Source organism: Ipomoea triloba, chromosome 2, assembly GCF_003576645.1.
Source record: "Ipomoea triloba cultivar NCNSP0323 chromosome 2, ASM357664v1".
Lineage (NCBI taxonomy): Eukaryota > Viridiplantae > Streptophyta > Magnoliopsida > Solanales > Convolvulaceae > Ipomoea > Ipomoea triloba.
The window spans coordinates 14360724-14383395 of NC_044917.1; the positions used below are offsets into that span (position 1 = coordinate 14360724).

The 22672-nt window shown below is 40.4% G+C and overlaps 3 protein-coding genes across 3 annotated transcripts; 1 reads left to right on the plus strand and 2 right to left on the minus strand.

Annotated features, from left to right (window-relative positions):
- Positions 1-361: 361 nt before the first annotated feature.
- Positions 362-1896, plus strand: LOC116009884 (E3 ubiquitin-protein ligase CIP8-like). Its single transcript, XM_031249066.1, has one exon. The coding sequence runs from the start codon at positions 499-501 to the stop codon at positions 1705-1707; it is 1209 nt and encodes a 402-aa protein (XP_031104926.1). The 5' UTR covers positions 362-498; the 3' UTR covers positions 1708-1896.
- A 99-nt stretch (positions 1897-1995) lies between these two features.
- On the minus strand, positions 1996-6313 carry LOC116009885. The gene is made up of 5 exons (XM_031249067.1): positions 5918-6313; positions 5740-5837; positions 3312-3412; positions 2380-2434; positions 1996-2295 (listed from the first exon to the last, which is right to left on the minus strand). Exons 1-5 carry the CDS (start codon positions 6002-6004, stop codon positions 2163-2165), a joined length of 474 nt encoding a protein of 157 aa, XP_031104927.1. The 5' UTR covers positions 6005-6313; the 3' UTR covers positions 1996-2162.
- Positions 6314-18879: 12566 nt separating this feature from the next.
- LOC116009707 (pentatricopeptide repeat-containing protein At1g18485) lies at positions 18880-22339 on the minus strand. Its single transcript, XM_031248827.1, has one exon. It carries the CDS (start codon positions 21575-21577, stop codon positions 18977-18979), a length of 2601 nt encoding a protein of 866 aa, XP_031104687.1. The 5' UTR covers positions 21578-22339; the 3' UTR covers positions 18880-18976.
- Positions 22340-22672: the final 333 nt, after the last annotated feature.

Consider the following 22672-nt stretch of genomic DNA (forward strand, 5'->3'; position numbering starts at 1 on the left):
TATATATATATATATATATATATATATATATATATATATATATATATATATATAAATAGATTTTTGTTTGTAATTTATTTATGAGTAATATTATACTCTGTAAGTATTAGAAAAAATTACACTTTTCATCGTTAAATTATACGATAATTGTAAAATTAGTCCTTAAGTATTATTCATGTTTACTTTTCATTCTTTAAGTTATTATTTAAGAGTAAAAAGTGAACACGATTACCGATTTTAAAACTATCTTATAATTTTGAGGCGAAAATTTATTTCGTTAAATAGTATGATTAACGAGTTTTTTACTTTTTAGAGAGGAGAAGGATTCCGTAATTTGAATTTCGAAAGGTAACAAATTATCTAAGAAATAATTTTGGTGTCCGAAAAGCGAATTCCAAAACGGAATTTTGCGAAAAGCGTTTTGGTTTTGGTTTTGGTTTTGCGTTTTCTTCCTCTTCTACTTCCTGTCCTTCTCCGCAAGCACTGCGCAGCACAGCAATGGCTGACGTCTCTATTTCATTGCTTCAACTCCTCAACGACGACAACGATGACTTCCGCCGACACGACGTCGTTGAAGACCTCAACTCTCTTCCTTACTGGTCTCACGATTTCGATGCCTTCGACGTCTTCGCCTCCGCGGATCTCTCCGATTTCCAACCCTCCGACCTGCGGCCCCAAATATCCACCGTCGGTCGGAGTCCGGTGGATCAATCGTTGAATGGCGACGCTTTGGAGCGAGAATACATGGACTTTCTCGACCGCGAGAACCAGGTTAATTTCGTCATGGACCTCTTCCACCAACGCGTCGAGCAATCGCCGTCGCCGTTGGAGGTAATTATGGACCCTAATTTAGTGGAGCCGGACCCGGGCTTCGTCGAAGAAATGGGGCCAGGTGAATTGGAGCTGGATCTTGTGCAAGGGTTAGGTCTTCGAGGGGAAGAAATCACCGGAAACGGTGAGAATTCTGGCTTTGTCGTGGAAAATTGCGACGGAGAAGAGCACTTTATGAGTGCGCTTAGGGCTCTTGATGTTAGGTCGGACTCGGATTCGGATGAAAATGCAAATTCGGGGCTGAGTTTCAATGCAGTGGTGGTGGATGATGATATCATTTATGAAAACGAGAGTGATCTTCGTTGGGAATCATTTGGAGCGGAGGAGGAACATAGGGAGGTTAATGAGGAGGATTTGGAATGGGAAGAAGTGGATGAAAGGGGGGAGATTCTGGGCATGTTTCTGGATGCCCAAGAGGAGAGAGTTGTATTAGGGAATTTGGAGTGGGAGGTTCTGTTGAACGATCACCATAACTTGGATCCAAATCCAGAATTTCAAGATCAAGATCAAGATGAAGAGTACAATTACGCTGCAGAATATGAGGTGTTGTTTGCACAATTCAATGACGCAGAGATTGCTGCTTCAATCACCACTAGCAGGCCACCAGCTTCCAAAAGTGTCATCAAGAACCTGCCAACAGTGATTTTGAACAAAGAAGATGATGATGATGATTCTGAGAAGGCTGCTGTGTGTGCAGTGTGTAAGGATGAAATGAGAGGCGGGGAGAAGGCGAGGCAGCTGCCTTGCACGCACAAATATCACGACCAATGTATCCTCCCATGGCTCAGAATTAGAAACACCTGCCCAGTCTGCCGCCATGAATTGCCCACCGATGACCCTGAATATGAAGAAAGGAGGAGAACACAAAGAGTTTGAAGATGATATATTTATTCAGGAGTTAATCCCCCCAAATTCTTATGCTCAGACTATTGGTAATAAGCTACAATAATTCTTCAATATGCTGTTTATTAGTTAATACTATTTTTCTTTCTTTCTTTCTTTCTGGAATATGTATGGTACTCTTCTTGATTTCTAGTAGTTTTTGTATATAACATATTTGTGAGAGATGAAATTCATTTTAGCTAGTAGTTTTTGTAGTAGAGTTAATAACTCTCTGAACAAAACTTGTAGGAACAGATACTTGTTGCAAAGCAGAAACTTAAATAGCTTATGGCAATGATGATATATATTATAAGTAGTTGAAAACTCAAGTAAAAGAGTTAAGTTAGCACAAGGCACAAGCATTGCCTTTCCTCGATAGGGTAAGGTTGATCAAAGTGTATTGGATTGCAATATTTCGGTCCAGTTAAAGGGTAAACGAAATGAAAGGTTTAGTTCCCATTCTTAGAAGGCAGGTTCCCATTGGCGCTGCAGGTTGGAGTTTCCACAGCAGAATTTGAGGAGCTGCTACTGCTCTCGTCCTGAAAATTAGCTGGATCTGCGTAAGACAGGTACCCGGGAAACCTACACAAGCCAAAGGACAACTCTGCTCACTTCAGATGCAAAAATGGGATCAGACATGGAGAAAGGCCGAAAATGTTGAATTACCTGCTCACTTTTATTGGCTCTCCATCTATAGTCATTTTGACATCAAAGATGTTTCCTGTAACAATTGTTGCCAGCCAAACTCAATCATGCATGATGCAGAGTAATCAGGTTTGAACTTTGAATAAATAGAAAATAAGGAAATTCTTTATGAGCACCAGATTTTGTACAGAATTCATGCATACATCTGTACTCTATCCTACAGGGAGGGCGACTCAGCCAAAAAGTTAAACAATCTGGATATAATTTTACCATTATACATTATCACATGTTCAGGGACATCAGATGATGAATAAGCTCTTAGTACTATCACTGGAGATGTCACATTGTGCAAGTCGAGTTGTCTAAATACATTCAAGTAAAGAAACAGGCACATGGAAATTGGAATGTTATTAGTAAGCATTTTTGGACAGAGGATGTGTGAACTGCTACAGAAGTCAAGGACTATCAAAATTCAAAATAAAGAGATTGGATCCTCATTTGACAACCTCAAGGAGCTTGCAGTGTAATAGACACAATTCAGAGAGAAACAAAACGAAATCAAAAACATTCTATTCACATGGGACAAAAGTCTCAATAAATATAAGCTAAAGAATACTAAAAATGAAGAATGATTGTGACTCCCTTTGGGCTTTGGGTGTCAACTTAAAATAACACACTAAAAGATTATTTATACAATGGGAGAGAAGTAAAGAATGGGCAATAAGATTCCAAAAGCATGTTAGACGCATTGTGCATTGCTCCCCAGTAAACCATATGCTACTTGAGCATGCTGCAGGGTCTTATGTTAAACCTTGTGTTTACCAACAAAATTCCCACCCCCCAGCCCCCAGCCCCATTCCCCATTTAAAAAAGGATAAAGGGAAGATACCATTAGCCACCTTTCAGTTCAATACATGCACATGTTCTTGTGAATTTGATGTTATAAATGTTACCTCCGAAGATAGTCTTGTCTGAAAAGTACTTGGACATTAAATGTTGAGTGTATTCAGCTTCGTATCTCTTGAATTTCTCATTCTGTGCCTCTTCCAAGATCCTGCAACAAATTGCCAATGCAATTACAAACTTTGCATAGTCCCTAATAAAATTTGCCAGGGCAAAAGGTTGTAGACAACAATTTAAAGAGAATACAATACTACTATAGTAGAAAATTCAAGTCCTAGAATTTTTTTTTTTAGAAATGATAAAACACAAGTATATGATTGTATTAGCATGACACTTTCACAAATCTTATTTATTTATTTTCATCTGCAACAGATGCAGACACATTGCTTACTAAGCATCCTCAATCAAATTAAATCTCTGTAAGTTTTACAAAGGCTTTAAAATTGATGAGTTGCAAAAGCCCTCCCTCAACAGTTATAAATTACAGATTAGCCTAATTGCAAAACAAGTTTGAATATATATTGTAAAGTTTTCTGCTTTATTAAAAGGAAAGACCTGATTCGACAATAATGCACTTGAACAATGAGTTCTGCACTTCTGCTTATAGTCAATGGTGAAGAATCCTCATCACTCCCCATCCAATTTAAATTAAATGTTTAGACTTTAGACAACAGTCTTTTAGTTCCTTTTCAGTCTGTTCTCCCATTTCCCTCCCAAACCCAGCGGTAGGAATCTAAACAGAGCTGCTCCAGCAGCTGAGCTACATAGAGGGATCAGCAGTTGGCACTCACCTAGGGCGCATCATGAGAAGGACTTGAGAAATAGAGGAATGAAACTCAGTTATCCACCCCTTAGATCATTATTAGTGTGTGTCTGTATTGAGCATTTAGTAAATACAGAGTATTGCTTAACATGGGCATTTCCAACAAGCAAAAACACAATACAATGATAATTAATGCAGGCATATGGGAGAATAATAGTGACTTTCTAGTAAATTTCACCTTAAGAAGCAATCTCACACAGTCACACCCTTCCTGTGATTTTCCTTAGATGGAAACATAAAGTATGTGAAACAAGCTAGGTTGGGAGAGATTGACAACGTGGGAGCAAAACATGATGCTGAAGTCCTCAGAACTTAGATATCAGACATTAGGATATACTGCTAACACTGAATACAGAAAAGAATAAGGAGACGCTCAAGTTGTCAGCTGGAAGAAGGTATATATATATGTACTGTCTTCATTAGAAACATAGAATTATAGAAATATATTGTAACCTTTCAGTATTATATACATTTTCTCATTCCTTGATTTTCATCTTTGCTTCTGCCTAATTGGAGGGTGGTTGTTATTCTCCACCCGCCAAGCCTTTGGATCTTTCAAATTCAACATCTTTGAACTTGTTTGGCAAAGCCTGAGTTTCTTGAAAAAGAGTGTTTTCCCTCTTATTTAGCCTTTAATAAATTTTAAGCGTTTGGACCAGCATCTACTCTATACAGTAGATAAGCTCAAGAACAAGACAGGCAGATTAAGCACTTTCTCTGACGGTATTAGTGTGAATAAAACCGTACTAAATTGCTAGGTGAACTAGGATAATACCATTTTAAGTAAGAAAAGAATAAAGAATAACTACTTCACTAAAATATATTCCATGAACTAGGATAAAACCATTGTATATAACAAAAGAATGAAGAACAACCACAATAAAGTACACCTAAATTCCTATTATCTGAGATGGCCAAAAGAAAGTTAGAAATCCTGAGTGGTCTAAAGTCTAATTTTGACCTTATTCTGTTATTCACTTGGATTAAGCAGCATATAGAATATCCCTATTTCAAACTTAATGGCTGCCTAAACATTTATTCCATTAATTAATTTTGTATCTCTACCTCTTTCTTCTCCCAAAAGGTTGAATCCCCAAGGGCCCGATAGAGTATGTGGGAGGAGGTAAATCATAATAACTCAATGGTGACATGGCCAAATGCCAGTGCGCACAAGGGATCTACCCACTTTGAGCATAATCCACACACTACAATTACCGAGTTTCGAACTTTGGTCTCTTGACTCTCTTCTCCCAAATACTGGCTGCTGAACAGTAAGCTAAGCTCGTGCGAGTATATCAGTGGTAGAACGGGTAGAAGAGTTGGACCGCAGGTCTCACCTGGAAAGCAGCTTAGCTTACTACTAAGCTAAACCTTGGAATCCATGTCTTTCCCTTTCAAATTTCAATGGTTATGAAGATAACTTCACCATACTTTAGGTCTATGAATCCACTTAGAGTCAACAGACTAAGATACAAACAGATTACAAGAGTTTCACCAAGATCTGTTAGGGTGACATATTTTTTTACCATCCATGCTACCCAGATCAAAAAGTAAAATTTAGATAAGAAATGCACAGAAAACCTCTCAGACACGTGATCACAAACAGAAGGCAGTCATTAGAAAAGAATTGTAAGAATCAACATTTCTTTTCTCACTCAATAGGGCTTTTTTTCACCGGTTTCCTGTCAAACTCTTCCATCACCTTGACCTTCCCCTCCAGCTCTTCCTTAGCAGTAACACTCGTAACCTCCTCCTACACAGACACAATTACACAAAAACTCTGTTAGTACATCAACCAACCAAAAAGAACACGGATTAATCGAATTGGGGGACCTGCTCTTCTTTAGGTTGCAGAGTAGGAGCTTGAGCAACAGAGGACACGGCAGAGTTGGAAAGAGAAGTGGAAAATGAAGACGCCATTGGAGACTAGAAAGCAACTGCAAGTGTAGTGGGCTGGACAGTGACAAGTGTGATCATTCGAGGGTGGCAGATCAGAAACGCTAAAATTGAATTTGAATGCATCTCTTTTGGGGACGATTTCGAATTATTATAATAAAATCCGAATCCCTAATTGAAAATTTGAATATACAAATTAAAGTTAGAAGAAGAGATGAAGGAGAAAATTAATGTTCCTGTAGTTTATTGCTACCAAGAGAAAGACCATGGATGCCGTGGGGGGAGTCAGAATGGGAGACGAAAGCAAACTAGTGTATGGAGACTGGAGGGTATACAACGATATATTTCACAGCATAACATTTATATTATACAAAAATTAGTTGTAAATACATGATTTAATAATGTCCGATGAACAACAGAAATTTACTAAAATTAAATGATTCAAATAAAAGGTCATGAGTCCGAGCCTCAGTGGAGGAGATATCGAAATTAACTCTTTGTGCTTCAACCGGTCGAGAAAAGTATAGATGAACAAATACTACAATGTAATAGGGTCAGTTGTATTCAAAAAAAATAAATAAATAAATAATTTTTTTTTTTAAAAAACACAAAATCTTATAAATTTTAAAATGTTGTTGTGGAATTGAATGTGTCCTCGCGTGAATAGTTTTATGGTTTTATTAAATTAAGGGTTTGTTTGGTTGGTGGGTTTAGACATAAGGAATGGGTATGAAAGTGATTGTTAGTATTTGGTTGATAGGTTTTGAGAATGCTATTGTGAGTTTAGAATACCCCATTGATGGGTAAATACCCCAAGGGACTACTGTAGAAATACAATGTATATAGTCCATGTATTATTGTACCCCTAAAAGGTCGGGTGTCCCTTAGAAATTGTTAAAGGGCAAGTGACCTTTGGGAAATATTATATTCCCGAAGGGTCAGGTCCTATTCCTATATAAAGGACCTGACCCTCCACTGTAATGGCATCCTTTGATCCTTTGATCCTTTGATCCTGGCCTCTCGACCCTCTCTCTCTTGTTCACTATGGGGTTCTTGGTTCTTCTCCAGGGAGGAATCCATGGCTTTCCTTCTCAATCAAACACACGTGGTGTAAATCCGTACCCCCGTTTACATTTACACCATCACCCATTATGACAAAATTCATACCCTTATTAAATAAGGGTTTCATTTCTCTTCCTCATTTCTTCTCCAACTATTAATAATCATTCACATTCCACCCAACTACCAAACATGTTGAATACTTTCATCAAAACTCATTACCCTTACCAAGTATTTTATACCCATTTCGATTTTGATTCCCATGTGTGAACCAAACGCACCCTAAATAGTTAAAGAAAGCCAAAGACTTTGTGGTCATCCGGTGTACACTCCCTTATGGAAGGGAGTGGGTTCGCCTTTCAGTTGAGGCATCTGTTGAGACCCATCTTCACGATTGATTCATGTAAAGCTTTTCAAAAGAAATTTGACACAATTTTTTAGATTGTCACTAGAGTAAGAATTCTATAAAAGTCTTGTGACCCTTATAAAGCTCATGTGGGTTGATTTTTTTTTTTTGATCAAGAGAAGAGGGGTATACCCAAACATAACAAACCAAAAGCAGCTAAGCATCTAAAACACCATCCCCACGATCGGGGAGTCCACGCAGTGCTCTTAAGCCCATACGATCTTCTTGCAACTGGGAGATAACACTTGACGGTGCTCTATCAATATCAACAAAAGACATTTGGCTTCTTAACGCGGATTTAGCAAGGGCATCGGCGACTTTATTTTGCTCACGGTAGACATGTGTGAAATCAATCCACTGAAAAAGGGATATGGCCTCTATACACCGTTCAATGATGTTGTGCACGCCACGCCACCCTTTGACGGCCTGTTGGTTCGTAGCTGATCAATAATCGTCCTTGAGTCACTCTCCAAAACAGCAGTTTTGAACCCAAGCCTAATCGCCTGTTGAATGCCGTGCCAAACATCCCAGGCTTCAGCTTCATCAATTGAACATACACCAATGTTCACTGTGAAACCTCCCTTCCAGTTCCCATAATGATCCCGAATTAAACCACCACATGCTGCCTTCCCATCGGCGGACCTGCTGCCATCCACATTTATTTTCACACAGCTAGCGGCCGGCTTGTTCCAAGTAAAGAAAGCGTTTCGCTCCGCAACCGGACAGAGGGCCAGCCTCTTCGCCTTCGAGAAAGCGTTCATTATTTCCATTTCTTGCTTCGTCAACCACAACAATTTTTGGTCATTCGGCATGCGTCTATTATTGAAAATACGATCATTCTGCCATTTCCATATCCACCAAAGGCGGATAGAAAACTTCTCAGGCCAGCCATCCTCGAACCCCATGCGCTTGTCACCCTGAAAGTTGGCCTCTAACCAGTCCTCCCAGCTCAAATGATCCAGGTACGTAGTCACCGCCATGCTAAAAGCACCTCGCCAGATGGTAACGGCCTCGTTGCAACGTCGAAACAGATGCTCACAATCTTCCACCACCCCTGCACAAACAGAACAATCAACATTAGAAGTAATGTGGCGTCTTGCCCTTTCAACATTAGTTAAGAGTCTCCCATGTTTTAGGAGCCAAACAAAACAACATATCCGATTAGGCACTTTCAACTCCCAAATACGCATCCAGTTAACACGGTTCTCCTCCACCGTAGAAGGGGCCAAATAAGCGTAAGCCGAGCTAATTGAGAAATCTCCCTCAGGCTCAAAACCCCAGACCATCTTGTTTTCACTGTCAGCGTTCCCAGAAAGCATAACGGCGCTAAGCTTCTGGATAATGTGAGGCGGTAAAAGATTTGCAAACAACTCCCATTTCCACCCAACACCATCTTCCCACATATCATGGACCTTCCTATAAAGCTCCGGTAAGCTCAAGGGTTCCCTTAAGTGTTTGCATAGAGGTTCGTGTGTCAACCATTTATCCAACCAAAAGTTCGTTTGCCTTCCGCTGCGAATAGAAGTCATCCTCCCAGCCTCCACAATGTGCTTCGCACTCTCCATGCCTTTCCATGCTGCTGAGCCCTCGACTCTTCCGCCCTGTGTTCGCCGCCGCTTCTCATAACCCGTGTATTTGGTCGTAAGCGCTGTAGCCCATAAACTGGTAGGTTCACACTTGAGACGCCACCCCAGTTTCGCCATATAAGCCATATTTAACTCTCGCATTCGCGGAATACCTAAACCCCCTGCTAACTTAGGGCTGGTCATAACATCCCACTTCACCAGGTGGAGCTTGTTCTGACTCGTATTGTGATCAGCACCACCCCATATGAACCGCCTTGTACGCTTTTCAATTTCATCACAAACCCCTTTGGGAATCACAGTCGTTTGCATGACATACGTCGAGATAGCACTAAAGACCGATTTGGCGAGGATAACTCTCCTAGCTAGTGATAAGGTCTTAGATTTCCAACCCTCCAGTCGTTGTCGAATTCTCTCCAGTAAACTGCTATAATTTTCCTTTGAGACACGGTCGTGATTCGCTTGGACTCCCAAATAGGTACCTAAATTGTCAGTTTTAGACAGATTAAGACTTGTTGCAATAGTAGACGCGGTATCTGGCTCTACATTCTTAGAGAAAAAAACCCGGGATTTGTCGTAGCTCACTTTCTGTCCTGAGACCTCGCAAAAACGATCAAGACTATCCCGAATAATTCCCACTTGATCCAAGGAGGCTTCTGCAAATAACACTAAATCGTCTGCAAAACACAAATGCGATAGAGTAGGGCTATCGGGAGCAAACTTAACCCCTCGCCATTCGCCCATCAAAACTCTATGCGTAATGTCCTGACTTAGCTTTTCCATACACAAGACAAAAATAGCCGGCGACATCGCATCTCCCTGCCGAAGACCCCTTTCAGGTGAAAAAACTGGAAGTTGTTCTCCATTCCAAAGGATTGACAGCCGAGGAGTTTGAATACAGTGCATTATGAGCTTTATCCAATTAGCTTCGAAACCAATCTCGGCAAGAATTGACTGTACAAAAGTCCAAGACACCCGATCATAGGCTTTTTCGAAATCGAGCTTGATGGCCATATAGCCTGTCGGACCTTTCTTCAATTGCAACGTATGCATAACTTCTTGGAAGACAAGCACATTGTCAGTAATCTGACGCCCCTGCACAAAGGAACTTTGGAACGGACTCACAATGTATGGTAGGATATTTTTTAAACGATTCGTAATGGTCTTTGTGATAATTTTGTAACTGACGTTACAGAGACTAATCGGTCGAAAATGGCGAACCATCTCCGGAGAAGTGATCTTAGGAATTAAAACCAGATGAGTATCATTCAAACCCGAAGGTAAAGATCCCGAGCTAAAAGCCTCCTAAACAAGCTGAAAGACGCTTTCCCCAACAACATCCCACATACGTTGGTAAAAAGCAGCGTGGAGTCCATCCGACCCAGGAGCTTTAAAAGGCGCCATATCAGTCAGCGCCTTGTGCACTTCCTCAATATCAACAGGATGGTTAAAAGACCCCCAGTGCGAAGGCAAAAGTCTTGGGAATCCGACACCCCCTGAGTACTGACGAGCAGGCCGTTGTTCCTCAGTAAAGATAGTCTTGAAATACTCCCGAACATGATTCCTCAAGTCCTCCTCTTGCGTTAACCAAACCCCAGTATCATCTCGCAACCTTGTAATTGTATTCCGAGCCTTCCTAACAGTAGCAGCCGCGTGGTAGTACGCTGTGTTTCTATCCCCCGAAGTGATCCACTCTTCCCGGGACCTTTGAAACCATAATAACTCCTCCTGATATAGGATATCTTGATATTCTTTAACAAGTTTCTTCTCAAGCTTGGTGAGGCCACCATGATAAGCCATGGCAAGTCTACGTTGCACATCCTCAATCCGAGCCATAGTAATTCTTTTCCTATAATTGATATTCCCAAAAGTTGATTTGTTCCAGGAGCTCAAAACTGCTGTGAGGCGCGGGATATTCACCGATAAGTGATGCGACTTGTCCCAAGAAGACTTGATCACATTAGCCAAACCCTTGTGAGTAAACCATGCAGCCTGAAACTTGAATTGCGGCAACCTCCTCGTAGTATCTCGGCTGACGGTCCTGACCAAGATCGGTGTGTGATCTGAAGACAGCCGAGGGAGATGCGTGACAGAGGCCTCCCGAAAGCAAGTCCTCCATTCAGTATTGCACAACGCCCTATCCAAACGAGCCCCCTTCGCTATACCAGTATCAGTGCCTCTCATCCAAGTGAGTTTCGGACCACTAAACCCCATATCGATAAGGCCTTCCCTCTCAATCCAATCGGCAAAATCAGAGCAGCGGTGCGCCGAAAACGCAATGTAGTTGCTGGTCTCATCTTTATTTAGAACGGCATTAAAATCTCCCATGATCATCCAGGGCCCAACTAAACCGTGGTTAGCCAAAGTGAGAGCAGACCAGAGACACCGTCGAAGGCTGTGAGTAGGGCTGCCGTACACCACCGCTAAGTTCCACTCAGTTTGGTTATTCTCCGTAACCTGCAAAAGGATAAACTGAGGGTGAGTAGAAATAACCGAAATCTTACAAGTATTGTTCCAAAGAACCCAAATACCGCCACTAAACCCAACAGCCTCGACCCTAACCCAGTCCGAAAAGCCTAATTTCATGCATATGGAATTGGCATGGGATCCGGAGACCTTTGGCTCTACGAGACCAAGAACAGAGGGCTTATGAGTGCGAAGAAGGTTCCGTAGGACACGGTGGAACTCACGACCAGCCACGCCTTGACAATTCCAAAACAAACAATTCATGGAAAAAGGAGAAGGGGCAAACAGGAAGAAAAAACACAAAGAGCAACAGAAAACACGAAAGACAAATCAGACGGCAGAGTCACAGGCACCCTCGGCCGGACCCGCCTCCCTGCACATATCATCTTCCATCACGACATCCCCCTCCGCATCCGTTCCATCGGGAGGGTCAGCATGGTGTTCAAGAGTCTCGGTGTTGCCTGCAGCCGGCAAACCAGCGTCCAACTCCTGCGTCAATACAATTGTGGTGCGAATGACACTCCCTCCATTTTCCCCTCGGTTCACCACATGCTCGTCCTCTTCCGCTGCCCGCCGAGATCCTCTACGGTGTTGACTCTGTCCTGACGTTTCCCCTACCTCCACTGCAGTCCTTCTCCCCAAATTGGGTTCATTATCAATCTGTTTCTCGTTAGCAATAACATTCGAACGACGCTGACGCCCCTCCAATCTACCATGTGGAATAGACTGTGCCAATCCAGCATTATCATCATTCCCGTTCCTAATGTCAGCTGCAGCGTCTAACTGACGATCCCCAGCACCATTGGTCTCCTCCGGTTCCTCCTCTGTGTCCAGCGGATTAAACCTGGACCCTGTGACACCTGCTCTCTTTTTTGCCGTAGCCGTTTGAGCCCTCTGCCCCTCAGTCATGGCGCCCCGTCGCTGATCAGAAGGGCGTCCCTGTTGTCGGCGATCAGTTCTCGTGACCAGCATCCAAGAACCATACAGAGCCACTCCAGAAGCGGAAAACTTTCGTGCAGTAGTTGCTGGAGCGCGAACTGTCGGACCCATCGGATCAGGAGCTTCACTACCATCTACAGCGGCAGCACCTCCTTCGGCAGTAACCGTAGGACACGACTCCTGGCGATGACCATACATCCCACACGCAAAGCAGACAAGATGGATTCCCTCGTAAGCGACCTTCCATACTTTATCCTCTAAAGTGAAGGTGGAGATCAAAGGTTTGGTGATATCTATCTCCACGCACACTCTAGCAAACTTACCACGTGAGACTAGGCTAGTTGTGTGATCCACCCTCACCGTGCGCCCCAACTTATTACCAATTCTCCTAAGGCATAGGAGATAGTAAAATTCCACTGGTAGATTGGGAAACCGAACCCAAACGAGAACTTTCTCCGTTGAGTCAGCAAAAGGATCGAAATTTGGCACCCAATCTTTTATGATCAGATAATGATCGAGAATCATCCACGGGCATTCATACTTCGCGAACTCCAGATCATCTCTCATACCAAATCGGACTAAAAAGTAATCATTTTCTAATGCAATGAGTTCTATTCTGCCTTTTGGCTTCCACATAGATAACAACCTTCGAAGGAGATACGCGTAACCCACTCGGCGTCCCATAACCTTTATAATAAGCGTCTGACGCCATGGTTCACGGATCTGTTCCTTCTCCTTTGCAGATAGACGGACTACCGGGCAAGTTGGATCTTCATCCTCTTCATCAATATCAAACTCCGCCTCATTGTTCGAGTCCTCAGCATCCGCAACATTGTCGACTAAAAAAGGAGCCGCATCGGTTCCCCTTCCAACCACCGAGTCACGATAGGATCGGGGTTGTGCATTCCCCGCGTCCACTGTAGGTGGAGCGGCGTGCGAAGCTAGTCCCTCAACAGTCGCCGCGACAGATTGAGGCACAGAAGCCTCCTCCCTCTGCATATCGGATCCCGGGGGATCGTCCACCGGCATGTCCAGAGGCGGAGTCTCAGCCACGCGTTCCTCAAGGCCAACAGGAACCATATCGGAATCCAAGGACGACGGGGAACCCGCTTCCGATTCCGATGCCATACCATCAGCCGATCCCACACCCTCTTTCGATTTCTTCGTGCTACGTTGAAGCAGATCATCGTCCTCAGAGTACCATTGAGAGAGCATTTCAGAGCGTTTCATTGCGTAATTTAATCATTATAATCCATGTGGGTTGATTTTGACACTATATATATGCTTCATCAAACATTCCTAAATATACTCATTTATCATTTGTGCAATACAAACTTTATTGTTCTCATTTAGGACATTGAAGATAATTCATAGCATAACCAGTTTGGACTTGGCATTATGGGGATCAATAAAAAATAGCTAGTACCCGAGTAGCCCATCAGAACCATATCTTGATTTCTCGCATAAATGTCAGACTCTTTGTAACTCGAAAATACTGAAAGATGTGTTACACACTATTCCAATAATATTTCATTGTATGATGAGCGTTAAATGTTGCTAGCAATTTTATCGCGAATACAATATCAGTCCTGATGTGATTATGGAACTTCCGGTCCTATTATAGTGCTTCAATGACAATGAAGTAGTGGACATTTGGTCTTAAGTTATCCTCATTATCCTCTTTGAGTTTAAACGGTTCTTTATCTACTTCAAGAGATTAATAGACAACTATTAGTGTGATAAGAACATAATGAATACTACTGACTACTATTCAAAAGAACATAATGAATATCCATATAAAACATCTTCTAGACGGTTTTCAAGATAGACTGACTGTATATAAAACTCCTTCAAGAAAATACTCGAACTTCAAATTGAGATGATACTTGGTCTTCCCAACTCATTCATTTCAAACTCCGTCTTTAAGCATGGGCTAATATCGTCAAACTCTATATGTGATTCAATAATAGTTAAGCATAGACTAAGGTAATAAATAAACAAATAAATAACTCATTAGCAATTCCTTAATGAACACATAATGACACATATTATTTGCATATCCCTTCTTCAGGAGAAAAGGACTCAGTCAGACTATTCTAAGACACATAAAACCTTCATAATTTAACATCATACATGTTATGATTTTTCTCACTTTGAGAACCTTAAATCCTTCAGGGACTTTTCGAAATAAATATTAGCTACATATCTAAATTTTTTTATTTACTACCAATGATATTAAGTAGCAAAGCTTAATGCCATCTATTGTGGGAGAATATATTTTACTAAAATCAATTATGGGTCTCTGCATGGACCCTTGGCTATAAAACTCGCTTTATCACACCACCTCATTATTATTATTCCTCTTACGTACAAGCGCCCATTTGTAACCAACAAAGTTAACATTTAATGGTGTACATGTTATAAAGAGAATTAATGGTGTACATGTTATAAAAAGAATTTATTTTAGGGAGTTGAGCTAATGCCTTAGTTGCTCATTTATATGTTAAATAATCGTGACACTTCTAGTGCCTTGCTCTGGATATAGATTATAAATGAGCAATTATATATATAGGCAATTGTATTGTCGACAACTATAATATTTTTATCAAAATTTTCTCTCATATTTATAAAATTCATGGCAATTTTTAAATCAACTAGATTGTTGTCATTTTTTTGTTTGGTGCACCTATAAATTTACTAGGATTTTTCTTCATTTTGTTTGTTTAGTGCACCTATAAATTTCAAGAGTGACAGTTTCTTTACTAGATCTAATATTGTGATTTTTATCTTCTACACTGATAGATCTCCTACACTTCTGGCGTTAAGGAGTATCGGTAGATATATTTGGTCCAAGTTGGGGAAGGGGTATGAGACCTAGCCACTCTTTTATGATCAATAGGTATATTTGGCATATTATTCGCTAAAATTACAAATTGATTATCTTTTGAACTTCTATTTCAATCTAATTAGTGTGTGGGTTTAAATAATGAAGATCTTTCCATTCCATGAAATTTCTCGGCATTCATTTGGGTTCATATCTTCCCCTAATGCCGTGAATCGATCCTCATAAAGTATGCAGTTAATGTACCTTATTATTTAATGATCCTCTCTATCATGTGCTCTAGGTATTTAGGCAATAGACGGGGGTTTATAACAAAATGTGTATACCTAGTTTTATTAGATAGCCCCTAGAGGTATGCTATGGTGGTGAATGGAGATACTAATAATAAAACACAAATGGGAAAATAATGTTCAATTTTGAACCACGTACTATGTGTATGAGAAAATAGTTATGATATGCATTGAGTCAAATTTAAATTCTAAATAAAAGTATATCAAATTGGATGTCCCGACAAAAACACATGTAGTTTTGGAATTTCTTTGACTATTGTTTGACATGTATATAATGTCCAATTGATTAGTAAAATCTTATTCATCATATTTTACCCAGGATTACCCAATTACTTGAGCCGTAATTTAAAGTACTTGGGTCATTAAACTTTGAAATTTAACACAACATAGGGAAGACAGTATACTGTATACAATATTCACTAAACCAAAACTATAATAGTGTAAAACTCTTCTAAATAATAATAGTAATATCCAATGTAGCAAATAAAAGAAAACATAGCAGTAATTTCACAAAATTCAAAAGTCTAAAAATAGATAAAAACGATCACTCATTATCTCCAAAGTCCTTGAGCTCAGCCTCGAAGAGATCATCATCAATATTCTTCTTTGCTTCAGGCATAACTGAATGATGTGATTCACCTTTAATCTCATTCATTGATTTTTCCTTTTGCACTTTTTGATATGCCTCAACCAGGTGTATTTGAGTGCAGCAGGTACGAGACCTATGTCCCTAGCAACTGCACCTATAAGAGCATCCTTAGGCCATCCCAATTGTTAATTTTAGTGGAATTTTAAAGGCCTAAAAACAAGTGTATGAGCTTTTAACAAATGGGAATGGGTAATTTTAGTGCGTATTTTTCTCCTGCAATATTGAAGTTTTAGCTGACATTGTGAGCCCCCTTGTGAGGAGAGATCTGCGCCTCACAGTGCATGAGGCGCAGATTTCGCGCAATGCACGCGTTATACTATTTTTTTTTAATTTTTAAATTTTTTTTGTCAACTTTGTTTTGTATTTTTTTTCTTTTTTTTTTTTCCTTTCACCTCATTTTCTCTTTCCTAATCACACTTACAAAATCTCCTCAAAATCTACACCAAAATTCTAACTATTGGAGAAGGCCTTATCAATGGAGTTTTTTCGCGTTATTGAGGAGCTTTTGTAAGTGTGATTAAGAAAGAGAAAATAAGAGGGAAGGAAAAAAATTAAACAAATCTAATTTTTAAAATAATAATAATAATAATAATAATAATAATAATAATAATAATAATAAGCACATTGTCAGGCGCGCCTGGCGCGTGCACCCGCTGGTCGCATAAAGTGATAGCCACGCGTGGCTGTCACATGTGTTATTAAAAGCGGTGGGTCCTAGTTGGTTAGTATTATTGTTGGAAAAATAGCATAAAATGGCATTTTTAGTGGCTATTTTGTGGTACAAATATATGTGGTGTCCACTTCCGATTTGGATCGGGTCAAAGTGGAATCGAGTTCTTCGTAGTTAGACGAAGAGATTGATATATGGTATACACAAAACGGATAATCGGTGAATGAGAAATTAGTTTTCAAAGTTTAACCATTTGAGTTGGAAAAATGGTGGGAAAGCTTTGAAGTAAACTTTTGTCCACATTGGTTTGGGAAGTGGGTTTGCACCACTATTTATACAAGAGCCTTTCTATGGCTTAGTGAATTGTATAGCATAGAGGCTCTCTCTTGCGCAACACGTTTTATCCTAGGAAACCTAAGCTACAACGCTGCTACAACGCTCCTAGCACTTTTGGGAGGTAGCAAATAAGGTTTTAAGGAAAGAGTGCTTCGCTCGACTCGTGTTAACCCTTTCAAAATTATCCCTTTCGTTCTTATCATTGTTATTACCCAAAAATATTATTTTTCATAGTAATATTTCCCAACGATCATTTCTTCATTTTCAGGCAAGGCTTCTTCCTTCTCTCTCCCTCACCTCTCTCCTCCAAGTTGGCCTCAATCTGACATAAACCAAAGCAATAACCATTGGTGTGGATGGCCTAACAAATATGCTTCTGGCGAGTAGTTTGTTGAATTTCACTTGATTTTTGTGCAAATGTTTTAGTGCCTCGCTTTTGTCCAATGATCATCAGTATTGTTGAAACCTCTTCCTCATCATCGTCCTCGACGGGAACCACTAGTATCTCCTCAATCCCTCCCCCTACCACGTTTCCTTTCGGCCCCATGAGCAGTAGAATGTGCTTCAAGCACTGCCAGTGAGTTGAATTCTCTATAAATGTAATGGAGTTGTGATGCCTTTACTATCTCTTTTGTAAAGTTATCTCTTTTGCTATCTATTAATGTAAATGTAAAGTTCTCTCTTTTAGTATCTATTAATGTTGCTCATTGTTGTTCTTCAAGTTTGCCTATCAACTACAATGCTATTGGAATATGGTGTGTACTTGCAATTTTATCTAACCATTTTTTTATGTTATATTAAAAAACATGAACCATATGTTGCCACATTAAGGGGGGAGAGTCTTTGAATTGTGGTGGTTCCTCTAGGGTCAGACAACCTAGATTGAATAAAAACCAAGTGGTATAAGCAACAACAAACAAGGTATTATAATATCTTCTCATACACAAGACATTTGGCCGAAATACCAGATATCGTGAAAATTCAAGCCAATAGGATCCCACCTCTAGAACCACAAGGGATCCAATTCACATTAACTATGATAAGCCCGGATTCTTTTTTTTTTTTTTTTTTTGGATTAACAAGGTAAACCTCACTCCTCACTGTGTGAGTAAAGCCCTCGCCTTGTGACCTAACCGGCAAAGGACCACATTCTTTTTTTTTTGGATTAACGAGGAGGTAAACCAACCTAGGTTACCCATAGCTGACCGGCTCAAACCCACGACCTCTCAGCTGCAGGTACAACTCTCTTACCACTTGGGCTACCCTTACGGGCTCAAGCATACCATTCTTGAAATCAAATACTGTTGTTCCATCTTGTTGTCCATCATATGGTAGGTAATAGGCATTACTAATGGTCTATATTAGCCCTAAATTACAGAACTCTACAGCCTGCAAGACCAGCATCACCAACTCAAACTTCTTCACAAGGCCCTTTGGTAAATAATCAGCCTATAAGTCAATTTTGGCTTTTTTGATCACTATTAATTGTTTGGTTAATAAGCTTTTTGTAACTCTAAAATACTAAAATTTAAAAGACTACTCATAGCAGTCTTTTCAATTAGCTTTTTGAGAAAAAAAAATTATACCAAACAGCTATCAGCTAACAGTTAATCTATCAAACAACTTTTTACAATCAGCTAATATTATTAACAAATCATACCTTCTAACCCAAACAGCCAACCCAATCAGCCAACAGCCATTTACCAAACAGGCCATAATGAATTCAATCCACCATATGGCATTCTCGTACCAAAACTTAAGATTCAGAAAGTATATTGTTACCAACTACAAAATTATGAAATTTTCCTCCAACTTCGATATAACTGCAGCCAATATCCTTTTGCAGGTTTCTTTCTTTAATCATCCTTCTCAACCTTCTTACATCATTCCAGTTCCCAGATTCAGCATATAAGTTTGAGACCAACACATAAGTTTCTGCTCTATTTGGCTCCAAATCTAACAATTTCTCAGCAACATTTTTTCCCAAATCCAACTCACCATGAAAGATGCAGGAACTTAGCAACGAGCTCCAAATCCCAGTATCCGGTTGCACGGGCATATGGTTTACAAGACTTAATGCCTCAGCAAATCGTCCTGCACGACCCAGCATGTCGATCACACATGAATAGTGCTCCAATTTAGGTCTTACACCATACAAAGTCTGCATCTCGCCAAAATATTTCAGACCTTCTTCCATGAGCCCAGCATGGCTACATGCCATTAAAATAGCAGTAATTGTAGAGCTATTAGGCTTCAGACCAAATTCTTGCATTTCCTGAAATAGCTTAATAGCCTTCATACCAAGTCCATGAACTGCACATCCTGAAATCAAGACTGTCCACGATGCAACATCTTTTAGTACTGAATGCTTGAAAACAATTTCTGATAATCCTATTAGCCCACATTTGGCATACATGTCCATAATCGAGCAGCGGACAAGAGAATCATCAGTATATTTAGCCTTTAATGCAAAGCAATGAATTTCCTTGCCCAGCTGCAAAGCTGATAACTTTGAGCAAGCTGCTAAAGCACTTGTTACTGCAATTTCATCGGGTTGGACCCTACGAGACACCAATTCATGGAAGGTGCGTAAGGCTTCATCCGCTTGACCATTCTGCAAATAACCAGCAATCATTACATTCCACGACACTGAACTTGTATATTCTGTCCTGTTGAATAGAATTTGTGCATACAATGGATTTCCACAGTTAAAATAAAGCGAAAGTAATGAAACAAAAATAGACGGATCTGTTTCTAAGCCAGTCCTAAGCACAGCCCCATGTATCTGTTTACCATATTGTAGCAATTTCGGCCCAGCACAAGCTAAAAGAAGGCTACTAATGGTAAAACAGTCTGGATGAAAACCTAAACCTATCATTTTTCGATACAGTCTGAAAGATTCAGATGGATCTCCATTTTGTGCATAGCCACCTATAAGAGCATTCCAAGAGCTGACTGTCTTGTTTTCCATGCCAACGAAGACATGCTTTGCAGAAGTCAGAGAACCGCATTTCGCATAAGCCATAATAAAAGCATTTGCTAACAATTCATGACTCTCTAGCCCATGCCTAATGGAGAACCCATGTAGTTCCTTAACTCTCACCAGCTCCGACTCCTCTAAACAAACGGGCAAAGCGTTCAATATAGTAACCTCATCAACCTTTACTCCATCACCAAGGCTTTGCATATCCCTCACTAGACAAAATGTTCCCTTAACATCTCCTTCCCTAGAATAATCCGCGATCATTGAATTCCAAGAAACTACATTTTTGCACTCATTTTTCTCAAAAAGAATCCTGGCTTCACCTGAGCACCCAAATTTACTGTACATATCTAATAAGGAATTATTCACTGTTAACTCCTCATTCAAACCCAATTTCACAGTAAAAGTATGAATCTGTTTTCCCATTTCAACTTCTCCTTCCTCGGTACAAACTGGTAATATACTCACTAATGTAGCAACATCCGGAATCAAAACTTCCTTTGCCATTAACATTCTCCTGAAAAGATCAAAACATTGTAGGAAACGCCCATTAACTGAAAAAGCAGATATCATTGAATTCCATGAAACCAAGTTCCTCTGAGGCATTTTATCGAACATCACTGCGGCCTCGGAAACAAACCCAAACTTCCCATACATTGCTATTAAGGCATTACAAGCATACGCATCAGCTGCGAAACCCATCTTTATTGCCATCCCATGAACAGTTTCTCCCAACCCCACATCGCAAAGCCATCCACAAGCCTTAATCACACACGGAAACGTGAAATTATCAGGCCGATGTTCTGCACTTACTATCAGCTCAATAAACAGCAAAACAGCATCACACCACAGCCCATTTTTTGTGTATCCACTCACAAGAGCATTCCACTGATACAAATTTCTGCTCTGCAAACTATCGAAAACCGCACGAGAATCTAAAGGAGACTCGCACATTGAGTACATTGTGATGAGCTGAGTATTGAGAATACAGTTATTCCTGAGCAAGGCCGATGCGCAGATCATTTCATACGCCTTACGCCCAGTTTCGAGGTCCTTCTCGTTACCGCAGGCATGCAACAGCGCACCCATGGCCTCGGCCTTTTGAGTCGAGTCAAAGACGCCATTGTTGAGATTCTCTTGCAAAAAGCTCAAGGCTTCTGCTGGGTTTTGAGATTCACAGAGTCGATTTATCTCACGGGGGAGACTGAACTGAGAGGCTTCTGAAGTAGAAGAAGCTGAAAGAGGTGTCGATTTTGAGAGAGTTGCTGAAGGGGAAGTAGGAAGAGTTACTATGCTATGAGAAAGCCTGGTGAACGGAGGGCGTTGATGGTAGCGAGGGTAGTGGGGGGAGAGCGGTGGCGCCACCACAGCCATTGGGGAAGCTCGGCGGTGATAAACAGCTTAAGATTTTTCTTTCTTTTTATTTATTTCTGGAAGAATGTACCATTGAACTAGGTAGGGATAGCAATTAAGCCACCAAATTCAAATAAACTCCACAATCATTCACAAAATTAGGAGCAAATTACTAAAATGTCCCTCGACTATATCGATTTCACCAATTTGGTTCTACTCATTTTGACTTGACTAATTTCATCCTTCGACTATCAAAATTTAACCATTTTAGTCTTCCGGTCACTTAGACGGCATATTTTGAGGGATATTATTGAAAGAGTGAATGCCTTTTTTGGTACTACTTTTATTAGCCAATTTCCAATTTTAGTCCAATTTTGTTATTAGCCAATTTCCAATTTTAGTCCAATTTTGTTATTTTTGCCACATTGAGTCCACATTTATTAGACGTGTTCCACTTTTGGTCCAGCGTTAAGTATTCCGTCAGTTGGCTGTGTAATTCAGGGACATTTTGGTCTTTTTATGTTCTGCGACCATTGTTGTCACCCATCGCAGATCCAGTTGCCACATCCATGTTTTCTCTTTGCCATTGCAGATCATCACCACCAGATGTACAACAGCAGCTCCTGTGTATTCAAATCACCGAGCAACTGTGACGATGATCCATCCATCACCGCTTCATCATCATCATCAACAACAAAAACAGCCGCAGCAACCTACTCCAAGTTCATAATCCCAGCAACAAATGCAGCAAAATACCAACATCTCGAGTGGTTCCTCTTCATCACATAAGCTTCTCCGGACCAATAGAGGATTGTGTAAGTTCCCTTTAATTTAACTACTTAGCATCTGTTCATTTTTACAATAAATTAATGAAAACAAGAAAGATATATACCAGAAAACAAGAAAGATCTATGGCGACCATGGGTTCTGAAATTACCTTCTAAAAGCTCATCAACTGAGGCTCCCCAATATCTAGACTCGCATACTTGAGAAGGGTGTCATTAAAGACTACAGCTTTGGGCATTTTCGCAAATGGGTTCCCGATTCTTGTCTGAACAGAGCAATACCGAAAAGCTACCCGGACGAAAAGCGCCCCCCCCCCCCCCCCCCCCCCCC

Coding starts and splice junctions, on each gene's coding strand:
- LOC116009884 (XM_031249066.1), top strand. CDS start 499: ATGGCTGACGTCTCTATTTCATTGCTTCAACTCCTCAACGACGACAAC.
- LOC116009885 (XM_031249067.1), bottom strand. CDS start 6,004: ATGGCGTCTTCATTTTCCACTTCTCTTTCCAACTCTGCCGTGTCCTCT. Junction 3,413..5,739: donor GTGAAAAAAAGCCCTATTGA/GTGAGAAAAGAA, acceptor AATTTGTTGCAG/GATCTTGGAAGAGGCACAGA. Junction 2,435..3,311: donor AGACAAGACTATCTTCGGAG/GTAACATTTATA, acceptor CAATTGTTACAG/GAAACATCTTTGATGTCAAA.
- LOC116009707 (XM_031248827.1), bottom strand. CDS start 21,577: ATGGCTGTGGTGGCGCCACCGCTCTCCCCCCACTACCCTCGCTACCAT.